Source organism: Trichosurus vulpecula, chromosome 3 (genome assembly GCF_011100635.1).
Source record: "Trichosurus vulpecula isolate mTriVul1 chromosome 3, mTriVul1.pri, whole genome shotgun sequence".
In the NCBI taxonomy this organism is placed as follows: Eukaryota; Metazoa; Chordata; class Mammalia; order Diprotodontia; family Phalangeridae; genus Trichosurus; species Trichosurus vulpecula.
Window position 1 is genome coordinate 197,149,350 of NC_050575.1, and position 14,219 is coordinate 197,163,568.

The 14,219-nt window shown below is 38.1% G+C and overlaps 1 protein-coding gene across 1 annotated transcript in view; it reads left to right on the forward strand.

The window, feature by feature from the left end:
- Positions 1–14,219, forward strand: part of ATP9A (ATPase phospholipid transporting 9A (putative)) — a 162,178-nt gene that overhangs the window by 37,073 nt on the left and 110,886 nt on the right. Inside the window, exons 3-4 of the mRNA XM_036751652.1 lie at positions 255–368; positions 8,110–8,218. Of these exons, the coding sequence (XP_036607547.1) occupies positions 255–368; positions 8,110–8,218 (223 nt within the window). The remainder of the gene's footprint in view (positions 1–254; positions 369–8,109; positions 8,219–14,219) is intronic.

Here is a 14,219-nt window from a genome sequence, read left to right on the forward strand (position 1 = left end):
TGTAAATCATTCCTTGGCTAGGACCCATGGAGTGGTGGCATCTGCAAGGTTGAATGGCTGCACATTTTTAAAGGGATTGACATTTAGACTTATTGCTTTTTATGTCATGCTTGTGAGTGGAAGGGACCCATTGGAGCCTGCTTCAAGAGTTTAATCACCACATAACCCTCCCTCAGTGGTGCTTTTTGGCCATCATTTCTCTTAAACCCTCCATCTCACTTATATGTATATATTTTCTTCTATTTTAATTACAGGTGCTGTTTAATCAGTTCAAATACTTTTTCAATCTTTACTTCTTACTTTTGGCCTGTTCTCAGTTTGTCTCTGAAATGAGACTCGGAGCACTTTACACATACTGGGTTCCCCTGGTAAGTAAACTAACATTGTTTATTCAAGAACCCTTCAGCGTCATAAAACAAAGAATTCTTTGTTCCTTTAACCCAGCCATCAGTATGAGCTAGGAGCCTTTATAAAACAATTGCCCAGAACTGTTATTTCACTGGCATAGATTACCTTTGGTAAGGAAATTTCCTCTACCCCTCTGCAATTTAAAAGTCTTAGAGTTGCATGGGGCACTGAGAGCTTAAGGCGTTTATTCAGGACTGCACAGCCAGTATGTGTCAGAGGGAGGACGTTATCCTTCCTTGCCTCACCAAGGGAGCCTTCTGAGTGTAGCAGTTTGGGATATCCTATGAAAGCTAGATTCACACGTGATCTATGATATAATGAGATTCTCCTTGGTGGCTCTGAATTGATCCTGGCAAACCCCATTTTCTGTTTCTAGGAGCATGATGTATTTATTAATGTGACCATTGGAACTGGTAATAGTGTTGGTCTCACTGAGATTTTGAAGGCTGTTAAGAAGGAGATTGAACTTACAACCTTCTCAGCCCCTTCTCTCCAGAGGCTGACTTTGTGTTCATTTATTTTTACAGACATCAATCCAACCCTTAAGGTTGTCTCCTTAACAAACATTTAAGAATGTGTGGGGGCCCAGGCCCTTTTTGAAAAACACTTATCATTTTCAATGGAAAAAGTTGTCAAAGGTAATTTGTACCTGACGCTGCCCAAGCTAAAACCTGTCTTAAGGAATATAGGTCATACAATGATTATAGAGTCGTGGGACTTAGAACTGGAAGAGATTTATATAGAACTTTAAGTTTTGCAGAATGCTTTTTACATATGCTGTTCATTTGATCCTCACAACAACGTAGTGAGAAAGCTACTGTTATTATCCCCATGTTATAGATAAGGAAACTGAGGCAGAGAGGCATTAAATGACTTTCCTGGGGGTCACAGAGCTGGTAAATGTCTGAGGCGGGATTCAAACTTAGGTCTTCCAGACTTCAAAACTGTCACTTACATCACTTTGCCAACTAGCAGCCTAGAGATCCTTTCATTCAATTCCTTCATTTATAACTGAGGTTTAAGGAGCTAACTGAAAAACATGTACCTAAGTTTAAGTAAATTCTAACTTTCTGACCTGGGTGAAGAAGGGCAGGGATGTTTTACCCTTCTACTTAAGGAGACAGAAAGCTTGAAGAGTGGACAAAGTTTTCAACAGTGCTTCTCTTCTGCTTCTTGCTATCTTTCTCTTTTGTTAGAGGAGAAAGATGCTACGAAGGTGAAGGGAGGATGGTATAGAGTATAGATCTTCTGCTTTGATTGAGAGACTATTAGCCATCCCTGTAATGATCTCAAACAGGCTAGATGCAGTGGATTGACTAATTAGGAGGAGAAAGCTGCTTTTTGGGGCAAACTAATCAGAAACTCATATGCTGTGTGCCAGTCCTAAGAATGATAGAACTCCAATATTTGTTTCAGAGTAAATTTTTAAAAAGAGGATGAAGTTTGAGGACAGGACCAGGAAATTATGTTGTAATTGATAAAAGTGAAAAATATGTGGAAATCAGAGCACATAGAATATAGCCTTGCCTGTAGTGGTCACTCAGTAATTATTTATTGAATGAATTGTGCCTTAATTTTCTTTTAAGGGAGTTTATTTAATGCAAATCATCATGAAGCATAATTTGGTAGGACAGATTATGTTGAGCTCTTGCAATATTGATAGGTTTTTTTTCCTTTTAGGACTAGTAAAAGATGATTTATTTTGATTTGGGCAAATTATGCTTGATTTGTGTGGTAGTGACCAAATGTCTGGTTGGGGTCTATTCTCTTTATTGGGGCAGAATATTTCAGAGGAGGGGAAAATACCTTTGGAGCACCAACCTTGCAAGCTTGAACTTAGGAAGTGAAGGTGGATGTTGCAAAGTACTCTGGAACACACTGATAGAACTTTAGTAGAGGGCCAGGCTGACAGGAGATGGTAAAGTGTCTTAGCTTCCCTTCTCCTTTGTACATTTTTCATTCTTAACATAATGGAAGCATCTGTCCTATTAGGTCATGGACTGTTTCAGTTCCTTAGATATTAATAGTTAGAATGGGCAGCTAGTTGGCATGGTAGATAAAGCACTAGGCCTAGAGTCAGGAAGACTCATCTTCCTGAGTTTGAATCTGGCCTCAGACACTTACTAGCTGTGTGACCCTGGGCCAGTCACTTCATCTTGTTGGCCTCTGTTTCCTCATCTGTAAAATGGGCTGGAGAAGGAAATGGCAAACCATTCTAGTATCTTTGCCAAGAAAACCCAAATGGGATCACGGAAAGTTGGAAGCAATTGAAAATGACTCAACAATAAATAGAGTATAATGTCGGACCTTGGGACAAAATTTTCGTAATGGCTTTAAGTGGAAAAATATTCAATAGAGGTGACTTTTATCATTAACGAAAATAACCTTTAACTAAAATAATGTGGTGTGCTGAATGCTGGGCTGCTTCCCAGCTGGTTGTTTTAGGAAATACATTTTTGTATAGGCTGAATTCCTGTTGCTTTCTCTGGGGAGTTAGGTGTGAGTTAGGCATGAGCAGACCTAGGACATTGATTGAAAACCAGAATCAGGTTTCCATCTAAGTTTTTAATCCTGTGTGCCTGGCTTATTCCAGAAAGTCAGAGAAAATTTGGAAAAGCAAGGTCTAGGCATTCTAAAGACGCTTGCAATGAAACAGAACAAATGGTAGACTTTTCTGATATCCCCAGTTCCTTACTGTGCTGCCACCACCCCATCCCCAAGAAGTCAGTGGTTACCCATTTCTTTTTACTTCTCTCTAGTGTTCCCCCTTTGGACTGGCTTTTCCTACCATGGTACCTATAGAATATGAAACTGCTTCACTGGTATATCTTATAGTCTAAGGGAACAAATTATTTTTTAAATTAAATTTAATTAATTTTTTGTTACATTTTTAGTTTTGAACTATCTTCCTTCTTCCTTGCTCTAAATCTTCAGGGCAATTTTCCTTAATAATTTCTCAAATTATAATATCTAGACTTTTTTTATTATAACTTTCATAAGGGAACAAATTATTTACAGATGAGGTTATCAGCATTTAGTCTCCTTATTTAAATGGAATACATGTGGTTTAACTCATCAGGCTTTTAATTCAGTATATGCTTTTAAGCTCCCATGATATACAAAGCACTGAGCTAGGCACTCGAGATATAAAGACAAATGAAACCCAATCCCTCCCCTTTAGGCGCTTTGTTCTACTGGAGGGAATACACTGCATAAACAAATATACGCATAGCTCAAGGAAAACTGACAAGGGAGAGAGTACTGAGTATTGAGGAGTTCAATGAAAACCTCATGGAGGAGCTCCCTTCTGAATTGAACCTTGTGAGGATTTTGAGAGGTGGGAATGAGTAGGCAATGTATTTTAGGAGTGGAGGACAGTTTAAACTAGTGAATTGGAGAGGGGGAGAACAGAAACAAGAAGACCAATTAATAGGCTGTTAAAGAAGTACAGGCAAGAGGATGTGAAGGGCCTGAACCATGGTGAGGACTGTGGGTGTAGGGAGGAGATGGATGTGAGAAAGTGGAGGTAGAACTGATCAGAGGTGGAAAGTCTCCCATTGCTGGTGCCTCCTCTTCTCAAATTAGTTTTTAATTCATTTTGTATATGTTTCATACATGCTTATATACACATACAAATTGTCTCTCCTGAGGACAGGGATGGTTTCACTCTCATCTTTGTTTTCCCATTGTCTAGCATGGTGTCTTGCACATAGTACGTGCTTAACAAATGCTTGTTAATAGATTGATGGGAAGCAAAAAGGAAGGCAGTTAGGTGACACAATGGATAGAGTGATGAGCCTGGAGTCAGGAAATTCTGAGTTGAAATCCCACCTCAGACACTTGCCTATGTCTGCTTCAGTTCCCTCAACTATAAAATGGAGAGCATGATAGCATCTACCTTTCAGGGTTGTTGTGAGAATCAAATGAGATAATTTTTGTAAAGCGCTTAGCAAAGTGACACGTTGTTCAGTCACGTCTGACTCGTCGTGACTCCATTTGGGGTGTCCTTGGCAAAAATACTGGTTTGCCATTTCCTTCTCCAGTTTGTTTTACAGATGAGGAAACTAAGGCCAACAGGGTTAAGTGACTTGCCCAGAGTCACACAGCTAATAAGTGTCTGAGGCCAGATTTGAACTCAGGAAGACGAGTCTTCCTGACTCTAGGCCCAGCATTCTATCCACTTTGATATCTAGCTGCCTTGGTACCATAGTAAGTACTTAATAGATACTTAATAAATAAACTCTGAGGTTATGAACTCAGGAAGGTAGGGTGGTGAGGGGAAGATTGTAGGACACTCAGTAGAAATAGAGAGTTTTTGTAGGAGGGCAGGTTTAGAGGGAGGAGAATGAGTTCCCATTTTAATAGATGTTCTGCTATAGAAAAAGGGGCACTGGACTGGGAGTCAGTAGACCTGAGTTCAAGTTCTCACTTACTGTTACTACTTCTTTAGGTCTCACTTTCTTCATCTGTAGAATGATGGAGATGGAGAGGATCTTAGAGCTTATCTAGTCCAATGGTAGTATTCTGTAGTTTTATGTAAGTTTCCAAGTTTCATTCTTAGTTCTGTTGATATTTAAACAATAATCCTGTGCCTTAGGTTTAATTCATTCAGTCAGTAAACATTTATTAAATGCCTACTATGTACCAGGCATTTTGCTAAGCACTGGGGATACAAAGAAAGGCGAAAGACAGTCCCTGTTCTCAAAGAGCTCACAGTTGAATGGGGGAGACAGTATGTAAATAACTGTTCAAACAAGTTGTGTACAGGACCAGTAGGAAATAATCAGCAGAAACAAGGTTCCAGAATTAAGAGGGATTGGGAAAGGCTTCCTGTAGAAGATGGGATTTTCCTTCTTCCTTTGTTGAGCCCAAGGTCACTCCTTGGTTCAAGGTCAAAAACCACCCTTTCCACAGTCACCTGAATCTCAACTCAGTGGTTCTAGCTTCTTCTAGGGATCCACTAATGTAAATCCCACAGAACCAGGCCATTTATTTCTTGATCTCCAACTTTTCGGCCTTTTCCAATGGGTGTTCCCAAGAGTCTTGCTCAGTTTATCCAGCAATCCAACCCAGTTTTTGCAAAATGGCTTGCTTCTTTTTCCTCTCTCTTTTAGATCTCCTATGGGGTTCTGCTCTGCATCTAATCACACTCATCATATCCATCTTTAAAATGTTCTCATCAGTCCTGTTTTAGCCAAAGAGGGGGGCAGGAGATACTTTTTTTTAAACTATCTTTTTATTTATTCCATTAAATATTTGCCAATTACATTGACATTTTTTTAACACTTATTTTGAGTTCAATATTCATTCCCTACCTTGTGCTCCTCCCTTTCCCCTTGAGAAGGCAAGCAATGTGATACTCATGAGACTTGTGAAACATGTTATATGTGTGAAATGTGTATTCTCATATATGCAAAACATATTTCCATATTTGCAGTTTTGCAAAAGAAAACACAAAAAAACAAGAAAAATAAAGTGAAAAAAGTATGCTTTAATCTGTACTTACTGTTCATCAGTTCCCTCTTTGGATATTTTTCATCAGGGTTCCTTGGATCATTGTCTTGATCAGAATAGCTAAGTCTTTCACAGTCGATTATGGTTACAATATTGCTGTTACTGTGTATAATGTTCTCTTGATTCTGCTCACTGCACTTTGTGTCAGTTCATATAAGCCTTCCCAGGTTTTTCCGCAACCCTCCTACTTGTCATTTCTTAAAACACAATAGTATTTCGTTATAATCATGTACTACAACTTGTTCAGTCATTGCCCAGTTGATGGGCATTGGGAGCAATATTCTTAAATCTCCTTATCTTGGGGTATGCAGATCCCCTCCTTATCATCTATTACAGAGAGTAAAATTTCCCAGAACAATTCACACAAAAAATATTTATTCTTTTCCCTTGAGTTTACGATATTAAGAGGTTATTTTACATACAAACTGAAGCATTTGAGAAATGTATATAGGTGATGGGCAGCTATGTGGCACACTAGATAGAACTCTGGGCCTGGAGTCAGGAATACCCGAGTTCAAATCTGGCCTCAGACACTTACTAGCTGTGTGACCTTGGGCAAGTTATTTCACCTTGTTGGCCTCAGTTTCCTTGTCTGTCAAATGAGCTGGAGAAGGAAATGGCAAACCAGTCCAGTATCTTTGCCAAGAAAACCCCAAGTGGGGTCACAAAAAGTTGGACATGACTGAAATGACTGAACAATAACAACAACATAGGTGATATAATCTGCTCTTTGAGTTATAATTCTTGAGATTCAGTCCTAGGTCCCAAGGTTTTGATTTATACATAAAATTGCATAGTAAAGCAGAGAGAGAGAGAGAGAGAGAGAGAGAGAGAGAGAGAGAGAGAGAGAGAGAGTGTGTGTGTGTGTATGTGTGTGACTGTCTAGTGCAGGCTTTGAGTCCTTACCACAACACGTGTCATTTGATTTATTCCAAAATTAATCCTTATGGCTCAAGGAGAGTAGGATTTTCTAGCATTAAAAAAGTGCACTTAGGAGTAGTCATATTTGAAAAGTGTTTCTCATCGCTTCTTCTCCTTCATTTTAGGCCTACCCCTAAAATTGATTCTTGGGTTGTTGGAGAATAAGTAACAGCTAATTAGAGTGATGAAGTCCAACTTTTTTTTTGGAAGTCCAGCTTTTAAAATGGCTGCATATCTTCTATTTTATTCATTTATTATGTGTCATTGAAAAAGATTTCTCAGAAAGGCAGTGAGTAACCTGGAGTCTTAGAAATAAGGCTCCTCTCCAAATATCATTGGATATTAACCCAAAAGTTGGGTAGCTGGAATTTATTTCTGTACCCATTTTACAGCTTTTGATAAGGCAGGTTTTTTTTAGCCTTAGGGACATATTCTTCTGATTAATGAGAAGTGTATGCATAAATGGAGAGATGAAGTACCTTAGGCTAGCAGTGCAAGCAATTTCCAAGATTTATTCGAAGCAAAGGGGTATAGTCTCTTGTCTTTGTGTGCCCACACACTTTCCATTAAAGTGAATGGGAATTATCCACACCCATGTGGAGAAAAATAGAAACTCAAGCATTTGAGAAAAGCAGTTTGCACATGGTACAAAATAGCAGCACTGACATCCTTCTGTGAACTTGGTCAGACCTCTTTACTGGACCTTGGGGGATTATCTTGGCTCTGTATGTGGTCTACACTCACTTTATTCCAAAATTGACCAGATTTTCTTTAGCCACAATGTACATCTTATATTTGATTGGCAATGGGAATAATCCTCCGTCAGTTGGGAAGACCTACAGTTCTTTGTCAGGGTCACACAAAGAGGCATGTCCCTGTCTCGTTTATTTAAAGGATTTGAATTTCTGGGGAATCAGTTTAAATTTTGCATGTGGCAAATAGTTTGAGAGAATCCTTTCTTTTATTCTCTGAAGCTGTTGTAGCACCTGTCATAAAAAGTGACAATTGACAGTGTCAACTGAGAAAAACAGAAAATGCGTGAACGTGATCCAGTTTTGCAAAACAATGAAATAAATGTTTTGGACTTTGTCGATTAAAGGAGAAAAAATGAGATGAAAACAGATAATTTTTCTGCTGGAATTCTCTTCCCTTCTGTTCTACTCCCCCTTTTTCTGTTAGAACAGATTGGTCAGGGTATATGGGAAGGGGGAAGATTTATTAAAGCCTCACGCCTGCATTCTTTTGCCTACTGTCTTCTCTCTTTAGGGGTTCGTGCTGGCCGTCACCATCATCCGAGAAGCAGTAGAAGAGATCCGATGTTACATGCGGGACAAGGAAGTGAACTCCCAGATCTATAGCAAGCTCACAGCGAGAGGTCAGCTTTTTGGCTCCTGCCTTCTGCCTCTGCTTGCTGCATCCTGCTGCTGACTGCTGGGGCGGCGGGGGTCGCGGTTCAATCAACCGCGCTGACAGTAAAGGAGGCAGAGTTCAAGGCCCTGGGCGGATAGGCGAAGGGGCACGTGGCTCTCTGGTCACTTCGTTGCTCCTGGTACAAGGGAGGCATCTGCCTACAGGTCTGGTGGGCTCAAGGGGGTGGACAGTGGATTTTAGTGCAGCATGGGATAATTTTTGTGATGGCATAGACAATTAAATTCTCTAACATCCCTGTTCTGCTCCTGTGCCTTAGAATTCATTGGACAAATACTAAGGTGTTATGCATTAAAACTTTGCAAAGAGATTCCCCACTTTAGTCCCTACCCTCAAGGCCTGGGCTCTGAGGAAACAATTGGGATAGATAGCTGTTCTTCTCTTCTTGCATCTGCTAGCATTATAGGGACTGGTGCTTGGGCCATAGCTGTATTTCTGACTACTGTGTATCCACAAATGCATCAAGTAAAGTCAGGGATGATACGGAGGAGGAAGAAGAGGAATATCCAAGAAATTAATCACTGGTTACTTTGAAACCAAAATTGAAAAAGTGTTTCTTGAAAAGATAGCAAATTCTCCTAAGTATACTATATGTACATTTTTCCTCGAATAGACCATTATAGAGAGACAGTTTGATGCAGTAAAAGCCCTGGAGTTGGAAAGCCAAAGGCCTGAATTTGAGTATTGACTTTACCCCTTGCTGGATGTGAGCTGGGTGTTCTTGGACAAATCATTTGATACCACTGACTTTTGGTTTCCTCTGTTGTAAAATGAAGTTAATAAAACTTGTATTACCTACTTCATAGAGCTGTTTTTAGGGTCAAATGAGTGAATATGTGCTAAAGTACTATGTAAATGTAAAATTACTATTATTGTTGTTAAGTATTAAGTGGAAAGATAGTATATTTGGAGTCAGAAGACCTGGTCTCAAATCCTGCCTTGGTTAGTTAAATACTTGTATGACTTTAGGTAAGTCATACCTCTGTGGGCTTCAGTTCTACAGAGGGTTAAACTAAATCATTATTAATGCTCCCTCCAACTCTTAAATCTGTGATCCTCATTACTAATGATAATAATATAAGTTAAAGCACTCTATGAATGAGTTGTTAGTATCCTTGAATCTACCATTCTACTGAGAGACTTAGAGATTTTTCACTTGTATAAATTTTGACTAGTGAATAGGGCACTGGAGTTGGAGTCAGGAACACCAGTGTTCAGATGCTGCTTCAAATACTTGCTAGTTGCATGACCCTGAAAAAATCATTTAAACTCTCTTTTAAGGTTCCTTCTAGCCTTAAATCTGTGATCTTTCTGAATACATATAATTTTTTAGACCCCTATATCTCATTGACTAAAGTTTCTATCTAGAAATCTAGACTACAAATTTCTAGAGTTTGGGGTAAGAAATAGGAAGAAATGCTTAAGGTTTAGGGAAAAAAAAAATTAGGAGCTGGCCAGGTCACAATACCCAAGGGTTGTGAAACCATCTGTTGTAGAACTGAACTGATTACAAGTTTCACCAGGAAATTAAATGATAATTTACCTTTGGGTAATGATCATTAATTTCACAAATATTTATTGAACAAAGACTGTTCCTTATCCTCAAGTTTATATCTGGGGGAGGGATAAGATGCAAAGGCAGTAAGATGGCAAGAGAGATGTAGGGAGCTTCTCTGTCAATTCACAAATAAACTGGTTGGAGGAGGGAGGGGAAGTAGTTGGAATAAAACAATGATTGGATTTTCTTCAAAGGAAAACATACTCTGGGCTTTTAAATTGTAAACTTCAAATTATCCAGGGCTGGAGAGTTTTATCTAGTGTGTTTGGGAGGATTTTTTTCAGTTTGCCAGATTGCAGATTTGCTGGTTTCTCTAGGGGACCAAAGAATTGTAAATTAGTGTAGAATTGTTTTGTTAAAGAAAGCTTGCATCTATACTGTACTTAGGAAACTCTGGTGCCTTTGAAAAAGAATTCAGTATAAGCTTTACTAGGGCAGGTGCTTGTGTGCTTTCTGTGTCAGTAATCACGAGGCCACTTCAGTGTGTTTTTTTGTAATCACTGTATATTAAATCCCCCTTTAATAACATATTCTTACTATAACGTTTAAAATGCTTGGCAACCAACAAAAGCCCTATTCGAGAGGGGGCAATACATCTATTTAGAAGTAAAGAGGAGTTGCCTTCTGGATTCTATTCATGGATCTATCTGAGCTCTGACCTTTTCTTTAGTTCTTTTCATATTGCAATTACTTTTCTCATGAATGATTTTTCTCCCCCTACCCTTTAACTGCATGAAGTTCTTGAAAAGATCCTAAGGAGAATTGGCAGATGGCTCTAGCATTGAGAACTTGTCTTCCTTTGTTTTGTTTCCTTTGTGGTCTGTAGTCTCAATTGTGGGACCAATATTGAGAGTTGAGAAATACAGTAGGTGTAGGGGACAGAACATAAAACCAGGGACCAGACCACAAATGTGTGTTTTTGTTTTGAAGCAAAACAAAACAAAGAGAAAAATGTGTCAATTTGGAAAGTGATTGAGGGGAGCCAAGTTATTTGATACTGGTCAGGGGGCAGGGTGAAGGATCATAGTGCTTCAACTGGAAGCTTTCAGACAGAGGAGTAAAAAGAAGTCTTTTCTGCCCCTAATATTTCATTATCTACATGGACGGCTTTGAGTGAGGTCAATTTTTTTTTTTTTTTGCAAAGGCCTTCTTTTTGGCTTAAAAAAATAGGGAGGCACTGTGTGTCCCTTTGCCACGTGTGTCTGACTTTTATAAAGCATGTAAATGTGCTTTTCCAAAATCTCTGAATTCAGTATTTTCCTCTTTTTGGTAGCAAGAATGTTGACTACTTTGTCACAAATTTGTATACATCTATGGGTGTTGTGCAGTAATGATGTTAATGGATTTGTTCCAGCTTTCCTCTTAAAACCAGTTTTTGAAATACACACAGACACACACACACACATTTGTGTGTGTGTGTGTCTGTGTATACTACACAAACATATGTATTATATATACCTATAGACACATACACACACATACATAATACACACACATTTACAAGTTTTAGTGAGAGTTAATTACACTGATATATTTTCTGGCAGAAACGCCTAACTTTTTCAAAGTTTTAAATTGAAACAAAAAACTTGGTTGATTAAAAGAAACCTGAAGTAAAACAGCAGTATGATTAACCTCCAAATAATAAAAAACTCCTGAAATCAGAAAAAAGTGGGTAGAAACTTTGAAAGGTAACACTGCCTTAATATTTTAGAACCAGTTGTCTCAGTCAAGACATGTATCAAAGGGTATTAATAATGTAATTACCTATATTAGAAATAAGTGTAGTTTGCTCAATAAGAGGTTTCTGAAGTGTCTTAACAGCTTGAGTTTTTATTTAGCAAATCTGTTTTCCTTCCTTGTGGTGTTTTCTTTTGAATTGAGTAGTTTTTGAAGATTGTTTTAACTGCTTGCTTAAGTCCTGTCCTTTTTTTTCTGCACTCCCAAACCGCATAATTTCCCTTTTAAATGTAAAGATCTTTGGGCAATCTCAATATTGAAGAATAATGATAATAGTAACTCAGACTTATATGGTGATTTAAGGTCTCCAAGATGCTTTCCCCAGTGGGTCTTAACTCTCAATTAATTTTATTGTTTCTTTGTTAAAGTGTCATTGAACAATATGTGTCCGACACAAAATTCCTCATAGCTCCTTTCACTTCTGTAGTGGAAAGAGGACTGGATTGGGTGGTTAGGAGACTTGAGCTGCAAAGCTGACTTTGATAGCTGTGTGATCTTTTTTACCCATTTTCCTTCTCCAGACCTCAGTTTCATGCTTTCTAAGATGACATATTGAATTAGATTTTTTTTTTAAAGATTCTCTTCTAGCTCTGAAACACTGTGATTTTGTTGTTAAAAAAAAAGAAAATCTCTGCTTGAATTGTTTTTCCTGGAATAAGTACTAATCTTTCTACTCATGATGAGTCTGTCATGTTATGTGCATTTTTTTGAGTAGATGTTTACACAGAAGGAACACAGCCATTAATTAATGCACCCATGTTCCCAAATGCTGCTTTGGTGCATTCATTCCTAGTCATGATGACTTGAGCTGGAGTCACATCTACTTAGCAACATATATTTCAAAGTCATAATACCTCGGAATCAGGAAATCTGAGTTCTACTATCCCCACTGTCTCCTTATGGTGTGATTTTGGGTACCAGTCATTTCTCTTTGGGTCTCAATTTGCTCATCTGTACATGATTTCCAAGTTCCTTTGTAGCTTTGATGTTCTCTGACTTTAAATATGGCTTCTAGCTCTCAGTTATTGAGCTTTGCCATGTAAAATGGATTAAATCAAATTAGGTTTTATTTCCCTAGTGAGGTAGAGTAGATTAAGAGAGATATCCACTTTAACTTCCTATCTTTCAAACAAGTGAGATAGCACACTGCCTGGAATATAGTAGGAGCTAGATATGCTTTTCCTCCTTCCCTTCTCCATCTTGGCATAGTCTTAGGGTCTTAGTGAATCCCTTAGGGTAGTATAGCTTGCTAAGGGTCTGCCAGATGCCATATCTTGATGTTAACTTTTATGAGCTTGATAACAAAAGACACAGGGATACAATGGCCAACACTTCCCTGAACCTTATATGTGCAGCAACTGTTGTATTTCCTGATAAGTGTTTACCAAATTCCTAGAATAATGGTAGTTATCCACTATGTGTTGTTAGTGTAATCATATCTCATCCCCGATGGAACATAAAAACCAGGAAAGGGATATATACTTGATTCCATAGTCAATAGAAACACTGAAAATTTTTGAATAGTTAAATGACATGATCAAGAATGAACAGCTAGGCAGCCAGTGAGTGAAAAAGCAAGAGCTGAGAATTGTGACTGTCCTGGCAGACCGTGGATAGTTTACTAAAAATTTGGGGTATATCAGGAGAGAACAATTTTTGAGTTCATGAAATGTTTCTGTTTACATTTGTAGTTACAAAACTAATAAGTGAAATCTCTGCTTTTACTTTGATTATAGCTGTTAGCAAATTAAAATTGTCTATTTCTATTTCTCTCAAGCCTACTTGAATTTCTCTGATCTTGCATTTCACACCAGGGAAGCCAGCCTCAACAAATACTTTCATTGTATTAACACTTCTCATCAAGGCAAAAGGCCTTAATTAGGCAAGCAAATAATTAGTCTAGAAAAAAGAAGTTCAGGCCAAAACACAATTAATGCAGTTGCTAATTGTTTTTTTTTTCCTGCTGTAGAGTGTGTGAATTGGTTTTTCATCATGCTTCATAAAACAAAGGAAGGCCAATGACTCATCTTAGGTATCAGTCTTTATGGTTACTTGAGCATATGTACATGAATACCCTTACTGAGTAAGTGTATATAATGCTGCTTGGGGGTGCTACACTTTGTTTCCTGTCCACAAATAGATTCAAAGATTAATAAAGTTGATTGCTTTCATTTTATCTCAAACACAAAATAGTGCTGTCAGCTCAAATATGTTTCCTTTTAGAGAAGAAGTTCTTAACCCTGGGGCTCATAATTTTGCTTTGAAAAACAATCTGTAACTGTATTTTAACACAATCAATTTACTTTGTAATCTTGTGTATTTTTTAAAATGCATTTAAAATGGTTATTCTGAGAAGGGGTCCAGAGGCTTAACCAGACTGACTGCCAAAGGAGTCCATGACACAAAAAAAGGTTAAGAATTATTGATTCGAAAAAGCATCTCTCTTCTGTAAATTAGTTTATTTTGCACATTGTGCATTGAGTTTTGAGGTCCATACATGGATAACTCGGCTAATCTTGTGGACTAGACTCCACATTTTTGGAATCCCTCAGGCAATTAGGTTTGTGGAATATTCTTTAACAGATAATTATTTAGTTTAATTTAAAGCACCCAATTAGAGTGTTCTGTTCATAAAGGCAGTGCAATTTCTATT